This window comes from Scyliorhinus torazame, chromosome 5 (assembly GCF_047496885.1).
Source record: "Scyliorhinus torazame isolate Kashiwa2021f chromosome 5, sScyTor2.1, whole genome shotgun sequence".
Classification (NCBI taxonomy): domain Eukaryota; kingdom Metazoa; phylum Chordata; class Chondrichthyes; order Carcharhiniformes; family Scyliorhinidae; genus Scyliorhinus; species Scyliorhinus torazame.
The window spans coordinates 149,597,214-149,615,500 of NC_092711.1; the positions used below are offsets into that span (position 1 = coordinate 149,597,214).

Here is an 18,287-nt window from a genome sequence, read left to right on the forward strand (position 1 = left end):
TATTTGATTTTTGGTGGTATTTTTCTGCTTAAATTCATTCACTTTGGGGAAAGTGGGTGAAAGAGGTTGACAGGCTCTTTAACTGAAAGTGAGTCTCTCTTAAGCTAATTGTAAAGGAGCCAGAGGGGGAGAGGAGATTTTAGTTTTTGACACAATGTTTGAAAATATGGTTCAGAGAGTCAATTGGGATTGACTAATTTATGGAGTCTTTTTCAGGAAATAACAAGGAATGTCAATATAGGGGAACCTGTTCATCTAGGTTTCCAGAAGGTATTCCCCAGGGTGCCACATCAAAGGTTATTGCACATAATAAGAGCTCAGGATGGTGGGGTGGGCGGGAGGAGCAACATATCAGCATGGTTAGAAGGTTGGTTAGCTAACAGGAAGCAGAGAGTAGGTATAAATGGGTTACGTTTGGGTTGGTAAGGTGCAACAAGTGGAATGTCACAAGGATCAGTGCTGGGCCCTCAACTATTTTACAAACTATATGAATGAGTTGGGTGATGGGATTGAATGTATGGCAGCTAAATTTGATGATGGCACAGAGCTTGGTAGGAAAGTAATTTGTGAAGTGAACTTAAGGAGTCTGCAAATGACAAATAATAATAGACAAGAAATAGGTTAAGTGAGTGGGAACAAATTGACAGACGGACCATAACTTGGGAAAATGTGAATGTGTCCACTTTGGCAGAAAGGGTTAAATAATACAGAACATTATTTAAATGGTGAGAGATTGCTGAAGCATGAGGTACAGCGAGATCTGGGCGTTTTCAGAACCCCAAAATGTATCATGGAGTTCAACCAACCTCTCCCTTTAATGGATTTCTTGCTTTTCCGAGCACACGGCTTTTTCCTTAGATGTGGGATTACAATTATGGACACGTGGGTTTTTAAACACAAAACACTGTTTATTCCATGAACTCAACTTAACATCTAAAATAAACTTTGGATCTCTTAACACCCCTTACTTCAAAGATAACTCAGAAAATATTGCAACAGTAAATAACTCCTTAAAATGTTCCTTCAAACTTCCAAGAGACTTAACACCTTGAAACAGTATCACATCAGGTTAAAGGCTTTACTTTAAATCACCCAAATGATCCAGAGATAGTCTTTCATGGTAGAGATCCAGCTCACTGCAAAACACAGACACACCCAGCTCTTTTCAAAACTTGCAGCTCACTGGAAACACACCGACACACACACGCTGCTTTTTAAACTGAAACTTAAAAACCTGCAAAGTGGTTGACCTACGCTCAGCCCCACCCACTCTGACATCACTGTTTTCTTAAAGGTACATTGCTTAAACATCCATGTCTTAAAGGTACCCTCACATGACAGTGTCCTGGTACAGGAACCATAGTAAATTAGTTTGCAGGTAGAGCAAGTGATTAGGAAGGCAAATTGAATATTGTCATTTGTTGCAAAGGGACTGGAATATAAAAGTCGGGATGTTTTGCTGCAGTTGTACAGGGCCTTGGTGAGACCATATTTAGAGCACTGTGTATAGTTTGGGTCTCCTTATTTCAAAATGAAATGCATTAGAAGCAGTTCAGAGAAAGTTGACTCCATCGGTTCCTGGAATGGGGAGGTAACCTTCTGAGGAAGGGTTGGACAGGTTGGGACTGTATCCATTGCAGTTTAGAAAAATGAGAGATGATCTTATTGAAACATGTGAAATCTTGAGTGGAACTGACAGAGAGAATGTGGAGAGGATGTTTCCCCTTGTGGCAGGGACTAGAACTACATTTAAAAAGGATTTCCCATTGAAGACGCAGATGAGGATATTTCTTTCCCCTGAGGTCTATGAGTCTGTGAATCTCTCTTCTCCAGGGAGTGGTGGAGTCAGGGTCATTGATGGACCACCAGACGGACAACCAGCCTCACTGAAGTTCTCAACATGAGAGTTTTAAATGGATGTTCAATGGCTCCTCTCTTTATCCTGAACCCTCAGGAGGAGTCCAACAGGTGAGAGAAAACTCAGAGCTCTGGCCTCACAGTTGCTTAATCAGAACGGAAATGACAACTTGCCAACAGCTCCCAGGTTGTGCAGAAAGAGGAAGATATTTGGCCACAAGCCCTCAGCTGAGAGAGATCTACTTTCGCTTTCACAGGCTGGCTGGAAGCATTTTAAATCTCCAGGCAGAGGGGTAATAGAGAGAGTCCAGACTTGCAGTGTGCTGCCTTCCAGGTGTAAATAGAAGTGAATTAAAATGGAGATTGCTTCTTCTCCTAGCCTTCCCTTCAGCGGTTTCTGAAGGGTTACACCAATCACAATGAAGAATGGGGTAAATCTGAGCTGATTGACTGCTAGTCAAGTCCATCAAAATGACATCACGGGACCCTACCACACAGCACAGAGGGGAATCCCTTTGGCCAGTTCAACTAACAGCTTGCAGCGGGGTGTTTCCAAAGTCTGTAGTTCAAACCCAGAAACTGCAATAGTGCAGCAGTGAGCAAGACAGTAAAATAAAGGGACACATAGAACAGACAAGGATTTTAAAAAGATTCCTTGCACATGGACCAATTACAAAACCTGTCATTGAACCATCTGTACCCGCCCAAGCCACGTCAAACTCTCAAACAATTGTCTTCCCCACGCTCCGTCCCCAGTACAGGGAGTCAGCATTCCCATGCCAAGCAGTGAAAACATGGTGGCCTTGACACCCAGGTGTTGTCCAGGATTCCAGGCACTCTTGTTTTCTCTGTCCTCTGGGAGCTGTTTATCTCCCTGTTCCCACACAGCATGTCGTCTGTTCTCAGCTCTGCTCGATTTCTGCTGGAGTTTGGTCCCTTTTACACCTTTCGGATCAATAAAACATTTGGTCAGTGAAGACCCAAACCACAATTTCCCATCCTGTCACCTGTCAACCATCCTGACCCAGAGCGTAATCACAACAGGAATAAAAACAGGAGAAGTGTAACAATCAAATAAAAATAAATCCACAGCGAGTCATAGAATTTAATTTAACGTTCATTAATTAGCAAGAAAACCTGAAGTAGGGGGTCCTCCAGGATTTTTACAGTCCACACCTTGAGGGGGAGGAAAACCCTCTCTGACCCCTCACTCAATTTCATTCAGTTATTTTCCCGTTCTGTTCTGGCTCCACCTGGGGTAACATCTACTCGATCTTTTCTTCTCCTGAAGGAGCACCGTGAGTTCTAGGTCACTGGCACATTAGGACAGATGCTTCAAGGGACAGATCAAGCATGGATGTAAAAGATTCTCTAGCTCTCTAATTACTCTTATCCAACTTGTGGATAGTTCTTACTCAGTATTATTTCTCCCAAGCCCTTCATTGTCCCATTATCACTTTAATTTCACTCCCACTTTGCCCATGTCCAGTGTGTTTAATTCTATCCTGATTGTTTTAAAGTCAGTTTCTCTCTGGAGTGTGTCAATGTCTTGATGATGTCACAATGGTGTCTCAATCCCCTGGCCACATTAACCATTTCATCTCCTGCTGTGTCTCCAGTAGCTGTGTGTGTTTGGGACCCGGTCTTCAGTCCATTTCGTCATGAATTTAGGCTTGTTATTTTTCACATGTAAGAAATCACATCTGCACATCCACACCGGTATCCCCAAAATCATGACACATATTCTTAACTCTCAGATGCTCTGATGAAAAGATCAAAGTGAGTGTCTGTTGGTCTTACCTGCCCTGTTATGGTGGTGATATTTCGTGTAGTATCTGGGCTTTCAAATGTGGATTTCTTTAAAATAAAGTTCATGGGCCAGGGTGTAAATATATCTGGGTGGCACGGTGGTCAGCATTGCTACCTCACAACGCCGAGGACCCGGGTTCGGTCCCGGCCCCAGGTCACTGTCTGTGAGGAGTTTGCACGTTCTCCCTGTGTCTGCGTCGGTCTCACCCCCACAACCCAAAAGAAGTGCTGGGCAGGTGGATTGGCCACGCTAAATTGCCCCTTTAGTGGAAAAAAATAATTGGGTCCTCTAAATTTTTTTTAAAAGCATGTCAATATTTCCAAGAGATAGTGATCAACTTTTTCATCCCGTCTGCACATTCCAGACTTTCACTAGAACGTCGGAGGATACCAGATTGATATATTCCATTCACCCACACCCAAGGTAAACATTCCAATCATTAATTGTCCAGGACAATATTCCCAGTATCTTTCAAACAGAAATTAAACATTCCCGTTCGATCTCAGGTATTAACATATTCTGTTTGTTTGTTTATGTCAGGCTGGGATTGTTCACCTTGGAGCAAAGGAGGTCGAGGGGAGATTTTAGAGAGGTGGACAAGAATATGACAGGTTTATTTGATTTGATTTATTATTGTCACATGTATTGGTATACAGAAAAAAGGATTGTTTCTTGCATGCTATACAGACAATGCATACCGTACATGGGAAAGGAAGGAGAGATTGCAGAATATAATGTTACAGTCATAGCTCGGGTGTAGAGAAAAGATCAACTTAATACGAGCTAGGTCCATTCAAAAGTCTGATGGCAGTATGGAAGAAGCTGTTCTTGAGTCGGTTGGTACGTGACCTCAAACTTTTGTATCTTTTTCCTGACGGAAGAAGGTGGAAGAGAATATGTCCGGGGTGTGTGGGGTCCTTAATTATGCTGGCTGCCTTTCGAGACAGCGGGAATTATAGGCAGAGTCAACGGATGGGAGGCTATTTTGTGTGATGGATTGGGCTACATTCACGACCTTTTGTAGTTTCCTGCGGTCTTGGGCAGAGCAGGATCCATACCAAGTTGTGATACAATCAGAAAGAATGCTTTCTATGATGCATCTGTAAAAGTTGTTGAGAGTCATAGCTGACATGCCAAATTTCCTTAGTCTTCTGAGAAAATAGAGTAGTTGGTGGACTTTCTTAACTATAGTGTCGGCATGGGGGGGACCAGGACAGGTTGTTGGTGATCTGCACACCTAAAAACCTGAAGCTCTTGACCCTTTCTACTTCGTTCCCATTGATGTAGACAGGGGCATGTTCTCCACTACGCTTCCTGAAGTCGATGACAATCTCCTTCGTTTTGTTGACATTGAGGGAGAGATTATGGTCGTCACACCAGTTCACCAGATTCTCTATCTCATTCCTGTACTCTGTCTCGTCATTGTTTGAGATCCGACCCACTATGGTGGTGTCATCAGTAAATTTGAAAATCGAGTTGGAGAGGCGGGGAATATTTTGATGCGGTGAATGGTAATGACCTGGAACTCGCTACCTGTGAGGGGAAGGTGTTGTGTGGAAATGAAGTCAATGGAAGATTTCAAACAGAAATTGGATCGGCATTTGAGGGAACTAAACTGCAGGGATGCAGGGATAGAATGGAGCACTGGGAACATATCAGCCATGACAGGTCAATGGATGGGAGGCAGGTTCGTGTGATGGACTGGGCTGCGTTCACGACTCTGCAGTTTCTTACGGTCTTGGGCCGAGCAGTTGCCATACCAAGCTGTGCTGCAGCCAGATAGGATGCTTTCGATGGTATCTCTGTAATAAAAGGTAAGATTCAATGTGGACATGTTGAATTTCCTTAGTTTCCTGAGGAAGTATAGGCGCTCATGTGCTTTCTTGGTCGTAGTATCGACGTGGGTGGACCAGGACAGATTGTTGGTGATGTGCACACCGAGGAATTTGAAGCTGTCAACCATCTCCACCTCGGCCCCATTAATGCAGACAGGGGTGTGTACGATACTTTGCTTCCTGAAGTAAATGACCAGCTGCTTAGTTTTGCTGACATTGTTGTCATTACACCATGCCACTAGGTTCTCTATCTCCCTCCTGTACGCTGACCCATTGTTGGTTGAGATCCGACCCACTACGGTCGTGTCATCAGCAAACACAGAGGTGGAGGTTGAGCCAAATTTTGCTTTTAGGGAGCTAAGTACGCAGCCTTGTGGAGCCCCGGTATTGAGGACTACCGTGGAGGAGGCATTGTCGTTTATCCTTATTGATTGTCGTCTGTGGGTCAGGAAGTTGATGATCCCATTGCAGGGGGAGGAGCCAAGTCCTAGGTTTTGGAGTTTTGATATGAGCTTGCCTGGGATTATGGTGTTGAAGGCGGAGCTGTAGTTAATGAATAGGAGTCTGACATAGGAGTCCTTGTTGTCGAGATGCTCCAGGAATGAGTGTAGGGCCAGGGAGATGGCGGTGGCATCTGCGGTGGACAGGTAGGGCCATGGCGTCTGCGGTGGACCGGTTGCGGTGGTATGCGAATTACAGTGGATCAAGGCACTCTGGGAGTCTGAAGTTGATGTGTCTCATGGCCAAACTCTCGACGCACATCATAATGATCGATGTCAAGGACACCTGATGGTAGGCGTTGAGGCACATTGCCTGGTTCTCCTTTGGCACCGGTATGGATGGTGGTCTTTTTGAAGCAGATGGGAACCTCGGAACGGAGTAGGGAGAGATTGAGGATGTCCGGAAACACATCCGCCAATTGGTCCGTGCAGGACCTGGGTGCACGCCCAGGGCTCCTGTCAGGACCCACCGCTTACCGAGGGTTCACTTTCAAGAAGGCCAATCTGACTTGGGAGGCTGTGACGCTGGGTATGGGTGTGTCCAAGGCTGCTGGGTCAGTTGACAAATGTTTGTTGGTTTCCTGCTGAAGTGAACATAGAATGCAATGAATTAGTCTGGTATTGTCTTTTGATGTCCCTGTTCGCTTTGCAGAGGTCGCACCTAGATTTCTTGTATAGGTCAGCGTCACCTGTCTTGAACTCCTCAGATGTGGCCTTCCGAATCTCCCGAATAACCATGGTTTCTGGTTGGGTAACAAACGTACTACCTTCTTTTGCACGCAATCTTCTACCCACTTGCTGATGAAGTCTGTGATGGTGCTGGCATACCTGTTTAGGTTGGCTGCTGAGTTCTTGAATATGGACCAGTCCACTGACTCCAAGCAGACACGCAGGAGCTCTTACATTGCCGCAGACCAGCATTGCATGACCTTCTTAATTGGATTCTCCCGTTATGTTTCTGCTTGTATGCCGGGAGAAGGAGCACCGTCTTGTGGTCCGATTTTCCGAAGTGCGGTTGGGGGATGGATCGAGAGGCGCCCTTGATGTTTGTGTGGCAGTGGTCAAGGATGTTGGGGTCCCTGTTGGGACAGGAGATGTGTTGGTGGAATTTTGGCAGTACACTCTTGAAGCTGGCCTGGTTAAAGTCCATGGACACAATGAACAAGGCCTCCAGGTATTCTGCTTCATGGTTAGGTGTGACCTCGCTCATGTTTCATCAGGTTTGATGTGGTTCTAAACCTCTTTGTACAGTGAGAGCAGCTGAACGGTCTCTCCTCAGTGTGAATGCGTTGGTGGATCATCAGTACCTGAGAGCTTTTAAACCCACTCCCACAGTCAGAGCATTTAAAGGGTCTCTCATTGGTATGAGTGACATTGTGGCTCAGCAGGCTGGATAATTGACTGAATCCCTTCCCACACACAGTGCAGGTGAATGGCCTCTCCCCGGTGTGAACTCGCTGGTGTGTCTGCAGATGGGCGAACCGAGTGAATCCCTTATCACACACAGTGCAGGTGAATGGCCTCTCCCCAGTGTGAACTCGATGGTGGACCAGCAGGTTGGGTAACTGAGTGAATCCCTTCCCACACACAGAGCAGGTGAATGGACTCTCCCCAGTGTGAACTCGATGGTGTCTCTGCAGGTGGGATAACCGAGTGAATTCCTTCCCACAGTCAGAGCAGGTGAATGGCCTCTCTCCAGTGTGAACTCGTTCGTGTCTCCGCAGGTTGCCAATGTCAGTGAATCCTTTTCCACACTGGGAACAGGTGAATGGCTTCTCTCCAGTGTGACTCCGTTGATGCCTTTCCAGCTCATGTGGGGCTGTGAATCCCTTCCCACATACAGAGCAGGTGAACGGCTTCTCTCCAGTGTGACTGCGTTGATGCCTTTCCAGCCCGAATGGGCCTTTGAATCCCTTCCCACAGTCCTCACATTTCCATGGTTTCTCCATGGTCCGGGTGATCTTGCGTCTCACCACGTTGGACGATCAGTTGAAGCTTCGTCCACACACAGAACACGTGTACAGTCACTCCCTGATGTGAATGGTGTGATGTTTTTTCAGGCTGTGTAACTGGTTTAAGCTCTTTCCACAGTCAGTGCTCTGGAACACTCTCACTCGGGTGTATGTGTCTCGGTGGCTTTTCCAGACACACTGATGTTTAAAATCTTTTGAAGCAGACAGAATAGACAAACATTTCTCATTCCAGATTCAAGACCGATGATATTCGGTTCCCAAGTATTGTGTGACTTAGACAGTTCTTGACGTGATATTTAGTTTGAGATATCGGCCTCAAGCCCCTCTTATTCTAACTTCCTGCAAGAAGATTTGACAAAAGTCATCACTGTCAGTACAGGATAGAAATTCAGAACAGACAATTCTAGTTTCTATCGAACATTGTTTGCTCTCTCTCTTTCCCTCAAATGCTCTAAATCTCCATTCCACACACTCTCCCTCCATTCTCACTCTGCTGTGTCTAATATTCACCCTCCCAATTCTCATGAAGGCACTGAATCAGGCTGATTGACAGATCCATGCTCACTGCTTCCTGTCCTGGACACAGAGGCTGCCAGACAGATATGTGTCTATGTTACTGGACAATAAATGTGTGTAATATACGGATTGGATTCACTTCCTTCCACTCCCAATTCTCCTGAAGGTGCTGATTGATGCTGATGAACAAATCTAAACACACTACAACCTGCACAAGAGTAGAGACTCTCCATCTAAGTATATTTACTGATTAGAGATGGGGTGATCCTGAGGAAGAATTTAATTTAGTCATGGGGTGGGCATGAGCAGGAACCCACTGCCCACAAGGGTTGTGGAAATCGAGATGATCAATAATTCAAAATATAATATGAAGAAAATAAGCTTTCAGGTGAACAGGGATATCGAGGGGGAATGGGACTGACTGGATTGCTGTACAGAGCGTCAGCATTGACTTGAGTTCCCAAATGGATTCTGTCAGTGCTGCAATGACTGTATGACTGGAAATATATAATGTAGGTACAGTATTATATTACTATAAAACTAGAAATAATAATACATGTATTTTATGACAGAACCATCAATAATATATTTAATACATTCCATATAACACTAGATACATCTCTGTCCGATATAACATTTTAAAAAAATCATTTACAGGGTGTGGACGTCGATGATGAGGCCAGCATTTATTGCCCATCCCTAGTTGCCCTTCAGAAGGTGGTGATGAGTTGCCTTCTTGAACCGCTGCAGTCCTTGAGTTGTAGGTACATCCCCTGTGCTGTCAGGGAAGAAGTTCCAGGATATCGTCCCCAGCAACAATGAAGGAAGGGCGATATATTTCCACCCCCAACAACAATGAAGGAAGGGCGATATATTTCCACCCCCAACAACAATGAAGGAAGGGCGATATATTTCCACCCCCAACAACAATGAAGGAAGGGCAATATATTTCCAAGTCCGGCTGGTGAGTGACTTGGAGGTGAACCCCCAGGTGGTGGGGTTCCCAGGTATCTGCTGCTCTTGTCCTTCTAGATAGTAGTGGTCGTGGGTTTGGAAGGTGCTGTCTGAGGAACCTTGGTGAGTTACTGCAGTGCACATTGTAAATGGTATACACGGCTGCCACTGTTTGTCGGTGTTGGAGGGTTTGAATATTTGTGGAAGGGAGAGCAGTCAAGCAGGCTGCTTTGTTCTGGATGGTGTAGAACAGCATCTTGAGTGTTGTTGGAGCTGCACTCAACCAGGCAAGTGGTGATTATTCTATTACACTCCTGACTTTTTCCTTGTATATGGTGGACAGTATTTGGGGGTCAGGAGGTGCGTTACTTGCTGTAGTCTTTGACCTGCCCTGGTGGCCACCGTATTAATATGGCTAGTGCAGTTCAATTTCTGATCAATGGTAACCCTCAGGATGTTGGTTGTGGGGGATTCAGTGATGTGAATGACACTAAATGTCAAGGGGCGGTGGTTAGATCCTCCTTTGTAGGAGATGGTCATTGCCTGGCACTTGTGTACCACAAATGTAACTTGCCACTTATCAGCCTACACCTGGATACTGTCCAGGTCATGCTGCATTTCGACATGGACTGCTTCAATATCTGAGGAGTCGCGAATGGTGTTGAACATTGTGCAGTCATCCATAAACATCCCCACTTCTCACCTTTTGATAGAAGGGTGGTCAGTAATGAAGCAGGTGAAGTTGGTTGGGCTGAGGAAACTGCCCTGAGGAATTCCTGCAGTGATGCCCTTGAGCTGAGATGATTGACTTCCAATCACCACAACCATCTTCCTTTATGCCAGGTATGACTCCAACCAGCGGAGGTTTCCCCCTGATTCCCATTAACTCCAGTTTAGCTAAGGCTCCTTGATGCCATAGTCGGTCAAATGCTGCCTTGATGTCAAGGACAGTCACTCTCACCTCACCTCTGGCATGCAGCTCTTTCGTCCATGTTTGAACCAAGGCCGTAATTAGGTCAGGGGCTGAGTGACCCAGGCGGAACCCAAACTGAGCGTCTGCAAACAGGTTATTGCTCAGTGAAATGCTGTTTGATTACACTGTTGATGACTTCTTCCATCAGTTTGCTGATGATGGAAATAAACTGATAGGGAAGTAATTGGCTGGGTTGAATATGTCCTGTTTACTGTCCCCTTAAAGGCAGCACGGTAGCATTGTGGATAGCACAATTGCTTCACAGCTCCAGGGTCCCAGGTTCGATTCCGGCTTGGGTCACTGTCTGTGCGGAGTCTGCACATCCTCCCCGTGTGTGCGTGGGTTTCCTCCGGGTGCTCCGGTTTCCTCCCACAGTCCAAAGATATGCAGGTTAGGTGGATTGGCCATGCTAAATTGCCCTTAGTGTCCAAAATTGCCCTTAGTGTTGGGTGGGTTTACTGGGTTATGGGGATAGGGTGGAGATGTTGACCTTGGGTAAGGTGCTCTTTCCAAGAGCCGGTGCAGACTCGATGGGCCGAATGGCCTCCTTCTCCACTGTAAATTCTATGATAATCTGTAAATTCTATGAAATGTCAGCCATCTCCTGGGGAAAGCAGCCCTTTAATTGTGACCATTAGGAAAGAGACCATCCTTTTAGCCAGACAAATAAATGTGTCAAGCTGAGGGAGCAAAGGATGTCAATGTCCTTAAAAGAGAGAGACCTGGGCCAAGCTTTGCAGAGTCTGCACCCTCCCTGGATTCACTTCCTTTCCCTTCAGTTGCTGCAAGTCACCAATTGAAGGTGAGAATAAGTAAATAAATGGAAAGGGGGAGAAAAGAAAGTGTTTTACTCACAGATGTTGGAGACAGGAAGATGATTGCGTCTGTGTGAAGCTCAAGCTCATTCAGCATTCGAGGAACAACAGCTTTGCTCGGCAGAAACCTCCATGTCCAGCTTCCGCAATGAGACAATGGGGGAGCTCTGATTGGCCGAGGAGCAGAGTCCTTCCGGTCCTCCAATTATCCCATTGGTCACAACTCAGCAGTAAGGTCTGCGGATGTGAGCTCACGTGTACATGCACAGCTGCCCCTGTCGCTCAGACATGCGCAGTCCCGGGCCAGGGGAGAGGAAATCATCGGTAGCTGGAGCTGTCAGTCGGTTGCCTGGAAACTGTATCGAGGAAGTGTTGGGGGAGGGAACAAAAGGTGGGGGCGGGTCTCCCGTGTCCGCGTGCTGGGCGTGTGTGCTCTAACGCAATGACGTCAGTGCGGAGCGGATTTATTCCTATTGGCTGATTTGGAGGACGAGCTCCTTTGTGATGTCACAATGTGGAGGTTGGACAAAGAGTTTCAGACTAAAACTTCCTCCTCTGGGCAACATCTGGGAGCAAATCAATGTCTCCCCCTTTCATAAGATCATAAGATATAGGAGCAGAATTAGGCCATTTGGCCCATCGAGTCTGCTCTGCCATTTGATGATGGCTGATCTCATCCTGGCCTTATCTCTACCGTCCTGAGATTTCTCCATAACCCTAAACCCGATTTAAAATCTGTCTAACTCCTCCCTACATTTACTCCTGTCCCAGCTCCACCGCATTCTGGGGTCGTGAATTCCACAGATCCACAGCCCTTGGGAGAAGCAGCTTCTCCTCAACTCTGTTTTGAATTTGCTCCCTCTTCTCATTCGAGAATGCCCCACAATAGGGAGCAGCTGCTCCAAGTCTACTTTATCTTTCCATTTCTTGTCTCATTCTGGGGGGGACGTTGGTGACTTGCAGCAACTGAAGAGAAAGGAAGTGAATCCAGTCTGTGTGTTGCACATTTTTGAGTTCAGTAATATAGACATATTTCTGTCTGGCAGTCTGCATGGAGATTTTCAGGCCTCTCCAAGACTGGAAGCAGTGAGTTGTCAGCCTGAATCAGCACTTTTAGAGAATTGAGAGGATGAATATTACATACAGCAGAGTGAGAATGGAGAGTGTGTTGGATGGAGATTTACAGCTTTTGAGAAAAGAATGTTTCATAGGAACTAGAATTGTCTTCTTAATTTCCATTGTGAATACCTTTTCCAGGATATTAGTCAATTTGCAGAAAAAAAGACTTCAGGATTTGGAAGTCACTTGGTTATGGGTGGCATGGTAGCACAGTACTTAGCACTGTTGCTTTACAGCTCCAGGGTGCCAGGTTCGATTCCTGGCTTGGGTCACTGTCGGTGCGGAGTCTGCACGTTCTCCTCCTGTCTGTGTGGGTTTTCTCCCAAAAGTCCCGAAAGGTGTGCTGTTAGGTAATTTGGACATTCTGAATTCTCCCTCTGTACCCGAACAGGTGCCGGAATGTGGCGACTAGGGGCTTTTCACAGTAATTTCATTGCTGTATTAATGTAAGCCTACTTGTGACAATAAAGATTATTATTATATCAGCATCTGAATATCATCAGGAGAACCATCACTGCAAAAGACACTTCTGGGGTTAAGGATTGCCAGTCATGCAAAGGAATAGAATAGAAGTAAACACAGGAATGAAGAGACACATTGGGCTGGTTCCAGGAGAATTGAGTGACAACTTCAGCAACGTCACCATGGAGTGTGATTTTTGATAGTATTAAAAGTAAAAAGGCAACGTTCTATTTATAGTTTATGGGATACATTCCCTATAAAAATAGTGCTTAGGCATTGTTGTTTCTAGTCTGTTTGTTGCAGGAAAAGTCATAAAACTTGAAGTTTTTGTCTTATGACTCTTTAATTTGAAATGAAATGAAATGAAAATCACTTATTGTCACAAGTAGGCTTCAAATGAATTTACTGTGAAAAGCTCCTAGTCTGGGTTTACAATTTATTTTTTTGAATTACTGATCTTTACAGAGATCTTGCACAGTTGGTTAGTGCCACAAGTTTCAACTTCCCATTTAAGCCTTAGACAACGTGCTGTCTCTCTATTGCTCATGTCACTGACAGCCCAGCAACAGAGCTAAGGGCTGGAGATGCCGTGACCCCTGGAAAGGAGCTGGCATCAGTAGGAAGCAGAACCGTAGGTTTTTGTTTTTTTTTGAAAATATTTTATTAAGGCATTTATAATTGTATCAAAAGGATCAAAACAAGATAAACAACACACCCATCCAGTAACAAACCCCAGCCAACATGGCTTACAAAAACAGGACCTCCTTCCCCAGCCCCCCTTTCCACTGGTGTTCCTAACCTTACTCAAACCCCCATGCCCCCCCCCGCTGACAGCTTAATTTTTCTTGAAGTCAATGAACGGTAAACCACTGTCGCTATCCCCTAAAGGCGAACTTGATTTTCTCGAGTCTGAGAATCCCCGTCATGTCACTAACCTATAACCCCAAATTTGGGGGTTCCGAGTCCCTCCACCCTAGTAGGATTCGTCCCTGGGCCACCAGAGAGGCAAAGGCCAGAACATTGGCCTCTCCCACAGCAAGTTGTCTGTTCTCAGCTCTGCTTGATTTCTGCTGGAGTTTGGTCCCTTTTACACATTTCAGATCAATAAAACATTTGGTCAGTGAAGACCCAAACCACAATTTCCCATCCTGTCACCTGTCACCCATCCTTACCCAGAGCGTAATCACAACAGGAATAAAAACAGGAGAAGTGTAACAATCAAATTCAAAATAAATCCACAGCCAATCATAGAATTTAATTTAATGTTCACTAATTAGCAACAAAACTTGAAGTAGAGAGTCCCCCAGGAATCTTACAGTGCACACCTAGAGAGGGGGGGGCGGTGAGGAGTCTTTCTGACCCATCACTCAATGTCACTTCATTATTTCCCATTTCTTTTCTGGCTCCGCCTGGGGTAACATCTACTCCATCTTTTCTTCTCCAGAATTAGCGCCGTGAGTTCTGTTACTGGTACATTAGGACAGATGCTTCAAGGAACAGATCAAACATGGATGTGAAAGATTCTCCAGCTCTCTCTTTGTGGACAGTTCTTACTCCGTATTATTTCTCCCAAGCCCTTCATTGTCCCATTATCACTTTAATTTCACTCCCACTTTGACCATGTCCAGTGTGTTTAATTCTATCCGGATTGTTTTTAAGTCAGTTTCTCTCTGGGGTGTGTGTCAATGTCTTGATGATGTCACAATGGTGTCTCAATCCTCTCGCCACATTAAACGTTTCATCTCCTGCTGTGACTCCAGTCGCTGTGTGTGTTTGGCACCCGGTCTTTATCCATTACACCATGCCACTAGATTCTCTATCTCCCTCCTGTACGCTGACCCATTGTTGTTTGAGATCTGACCCACTACGGTCGTGTCATCAGCAAACTCATAGATGGGAGCAGGAGCCAAACTTTGCCACAGTCGCGTGTGTACAGGGAGTATAGGAGCTAAGTACGCAACCTTGTGGAACCCTGGTATTGAGGACTATCGTGGAGGAGTTGTTGTTTATCCTTACTGATTGTGGTCTATGTATCAGGAATTCGAGGATCCAGTTACAGAGGGAGGAGCCACGTCCTAGGTCTTGGAGTTCTGATGTGATCTTGGCTGGGATTATAGTGTTGAAGGCACAGCTGTAGTTAATGAATAGGAGTCTGACGTAGGAGTCCTTGTTGTCGAGATGCTGCAGGGATGAGTGTAGGGCCAGGGAGAAGGCGTCTGCTGTGGACCGTTGCGGCGGTATGCAAATTGCAGTGGATCAAGGCACTCTGGGAGTCTGGAGTTGGATGTGAGTCATGGCCGACCTCTCGAAGCACACCATAATGATCGCTGTCAAGGCCACTGGATTGCAGTCATTGAGGCACGTTACCTGGTTCTTCTTTGGCCCTGGTATGATGGTGGTCTTCTTGAAGCAGGTGGGAACCTCGGAACGGAGTAGGGAGAGGCTGAGGATGTCCGCAAACACGCCTGCCAGTGGGTCAGTGCAGGATCTGGGTGCGCGATCTGGGATCTCGTCAGGACCCATCGCTTTCTGAGGGTTCACTTTCAAGAACGCCAATCTGACTTGGGAGGCTGTGACGGTGGGTATTGGTGTGTCCAAGACTGCTGAGGCAGTTGACATCGGTTTGTTGGTTTCCTGCTCGAAACAAGCATCGAATGCATTGTGTTTGTCGGGGAGGGGTGCGCTATTGCTTAAGATTCTACTCGGCTTTACTTTGTAGCCCATTATGTTGTTTGAGCCTTGCCATAACCAATGTGAGTCCATGTCGTTAGTCTGTGACTCTAGCTTCACGTGATATTGTCTCTTGGCGTCCCTGTTGGCTTTGCAGAGGTCGTACCTAGATTTACAGGTTGAGCCACCTGTCTTGAATGCCTCAGACGTGGCCTTCAGTAGGGAGTGAATCTCCCAATTAAACCATGGTTTCTGGTTGGGTAACGTACGTACTACCTTCTTTGACACACAATCTTCCACCACTTGCTGATGAAGTCTGTGATGGTGCTGGCATACTCATATAGGTTGACTGCTGAGTTCTTGAATATGGACCAGTCCACTGACTCCAAGCAGTCGCACAGGAGCTCTTCTGTTGCCTCAGACCAGCATTGCACGACCTTCTTAACCGGATTCTCTGCTTAAGTTTCTGCTTGTGTGCCGGGAGAGGGAGCGCCATCTTGTGGTCCGATTTTCCGAAGTGCGGTCAGGAGATGGATCATCAGGCGCCCTTGATGTTTGTGTAGCAGTGGTCAAGGATGTTGGGGCCGCTGTCGGGATAGGAGATGTGTTGGTGGAATTCTGGCAGTACACTCTTGAGGTTGGCCTGGTTGATGTCCCCGGCCACGATGAACAAGGCCTCCGGGTATTCGGTTACATTGTTATTTATAGCGGTTAGAATTCATCAAGCGCCTTCTTCACTTCCGCCTGGGGTGGGATGTAGACCGCCGTGATGATGGCAGAAGTGAACTCCGTGGGAGGTAGTATGGACAGTACTTCACAGTCGGGCATTCCAGGTCCGGGAGCAGTAGTTCACCAGGGTCGCCACATCCGAGCACCAGGAGTTGACGAGGAGACAAACCACTCCACCCACTCCAGGTTCAGTCCTGGATGTGATGAACAGCAGGAATAACAGCAGAATCCAACCCGACATTACTTGTGAACCCTTTGGTGTCTCAGCATGTTGGACGACTGAGTGAATCCCTCCCCACAGTGAGAGCAGGTGAATGGCTTCTTTCCAGTGTGGACTCACTGGTGTGTCAACAGGGCAGATGAATCACTAAATCTCTTCCCACAATCAGAGCAGGTGAATCAAGTGTGAACTCGCTGGTGTTCCCGCAGTGTGGATGACTTTCGAAACCTCTTTGTGCAGTGAGAGCAGCTGAATGGTCTCTCCTCAGTGTGAGTGCGTTGGTGGATCATCAAACCTACAGTACGTTTGAAGCTGCTCCCACAGTCAGAGCATTTATAGGGTCTCTCATTGATGTGAGTGACATTGTGATTCAGCAGGCTGGTTGACTGAGTGAATCCTTTCCCACACACGGTGCAGGTAAATGGCCTCTCCCCAGTGTGAACTCGCTGGTGTGTCTGCAGGTTGGATAACTGGGTGAATCCCTTCTCACACACAGTGCAGATGAATGGTCTCTCCTCAGTGTGAATGCGCTGGTGGATCATCAAACCTACAGCACGTTTGAAGCTGCTCCCACAGTCAGAGCATTTAAAGGGTCTCTCATTGGTGTGAATGACATTGTGGCTCAGCAGGCTGGATGACTGAGTGAATCCCTTCCCACACACGGTGCAGGTGAATGGTCTCTTCCCGGTGTGAACTCGCTGGTGTGTCTGTAGGTTGGATGACTGGGTGAATCCCTTTTCACACACAGTGCAGATGAATGGCCTCTCCCCGGTGTGAATTCGCTGGTGTGTCTGCAGGCTGGATAATTTAGTGAATCCCTTCCCACAGTCCTCACATTTCCATGGTTTCTCCATAGCCCGGATGATCTTGCGTCTTACCACGTTGGACGATCAGTTGAAGCCTCGTCCACACACAGAACATGTGTACAGTCTCTCCCTGATATGAATGGTGTAGTATTTTTTCAGACCATGTAACTGGTGGTTGAAGCTCTTTCCACAGTCAGTGCTCTGTAACAGTCTCACAGGGTGTGTGTGTGTGTGTGTGTCTCAGTGTTTTTCCAAACACACCGATGTTTAAAATCTCATGAAGCAGACAGAATAGGCAAACATTTCTCCTTCTAGATTCAAAGGTCGATGATTTTCGGTTCCCAATAATTGAATGACTCAGTCAGCTCTTGACGTGATATTTAGTTTGAGATATCCACCTCAAATTCCTCTTGTTCGAACTTTCTGCAAAAAAGATTTTACAAAAACCATCACTGTCAGTACAAGATAGAAATTTAGAACAGACAATTCTAGTTTCTATCGAACATTGTTTGCTCTCTCTCTTTCCCTCAAATGCTCTAAATCTCCATTCCACACAATCTCCCTCTATTCTCACTCTGCTGTATCTAATATTCACCCTCCCAATTCTCCTGAAGGCACTGAATCAGGCTGATTGACAGATCCATGCTCACTGCTTCCTGTCCTGGACACAGAGGCTGCCAGACAGATATGTGTCTATGTTACTGGACAAAAAAATATGTGTAATATACGGACTGGATTCACTTCCTTTCCCTCCCAATTCTCATCAAGGTGCTGATTGATGCTGATCAACAAATCTAAACTCACTACAACCTGTACAAAAGTAGAGACTCTCCATCTAAGTGTATTTACTGATTAGAGATGGGGTGATTCTGAGGAAGAATTTTATTGAGTCACGGAGTGGTCCCTACTGAAGGCCACTGCCCACAAGGGTTGTGGAAGTCGAGATGATCAATAATTCAAAATAAAATATGAAGAAAATAAGCTTTCAGGGGAACAGGGATATCGAGGGGCAACGGGACTGACTGGATTGCTGTACAGAGAGTCAGCA

General features: G+C 46.1%; 1 protein-coding gene across 4 annotated transcripts in view; it reads right to left on the reverse strand.

Annotated features, from left to right (window-relative positions):
* Positions 1-14,059: 14,059 nt before the first annotated feature.
* Positions 14,060-18,287, reverse strand: part of LOC140420051 (uncharacterized) — a 35,073-nt gene continuing 30,845 nt past the window's right edge. For all 4 annotated transcript variants that reach the window (XR_011946162.1, XR_011946163.1, XR_011946164.1 and 1 more), the window contains one exon: positions 14,060-17,662. Coding sequence is in view for 1 of the 4 variants with exons in the window: in XM_072504066.1 (XP_072360167.1) it covers positions 17,620-17,662 (43 nt within the window). In the remaining 3 variants the exon portion in view is untranslated. The remainder of the gene's footprint in view (positions 17,663-18,287) is intronic.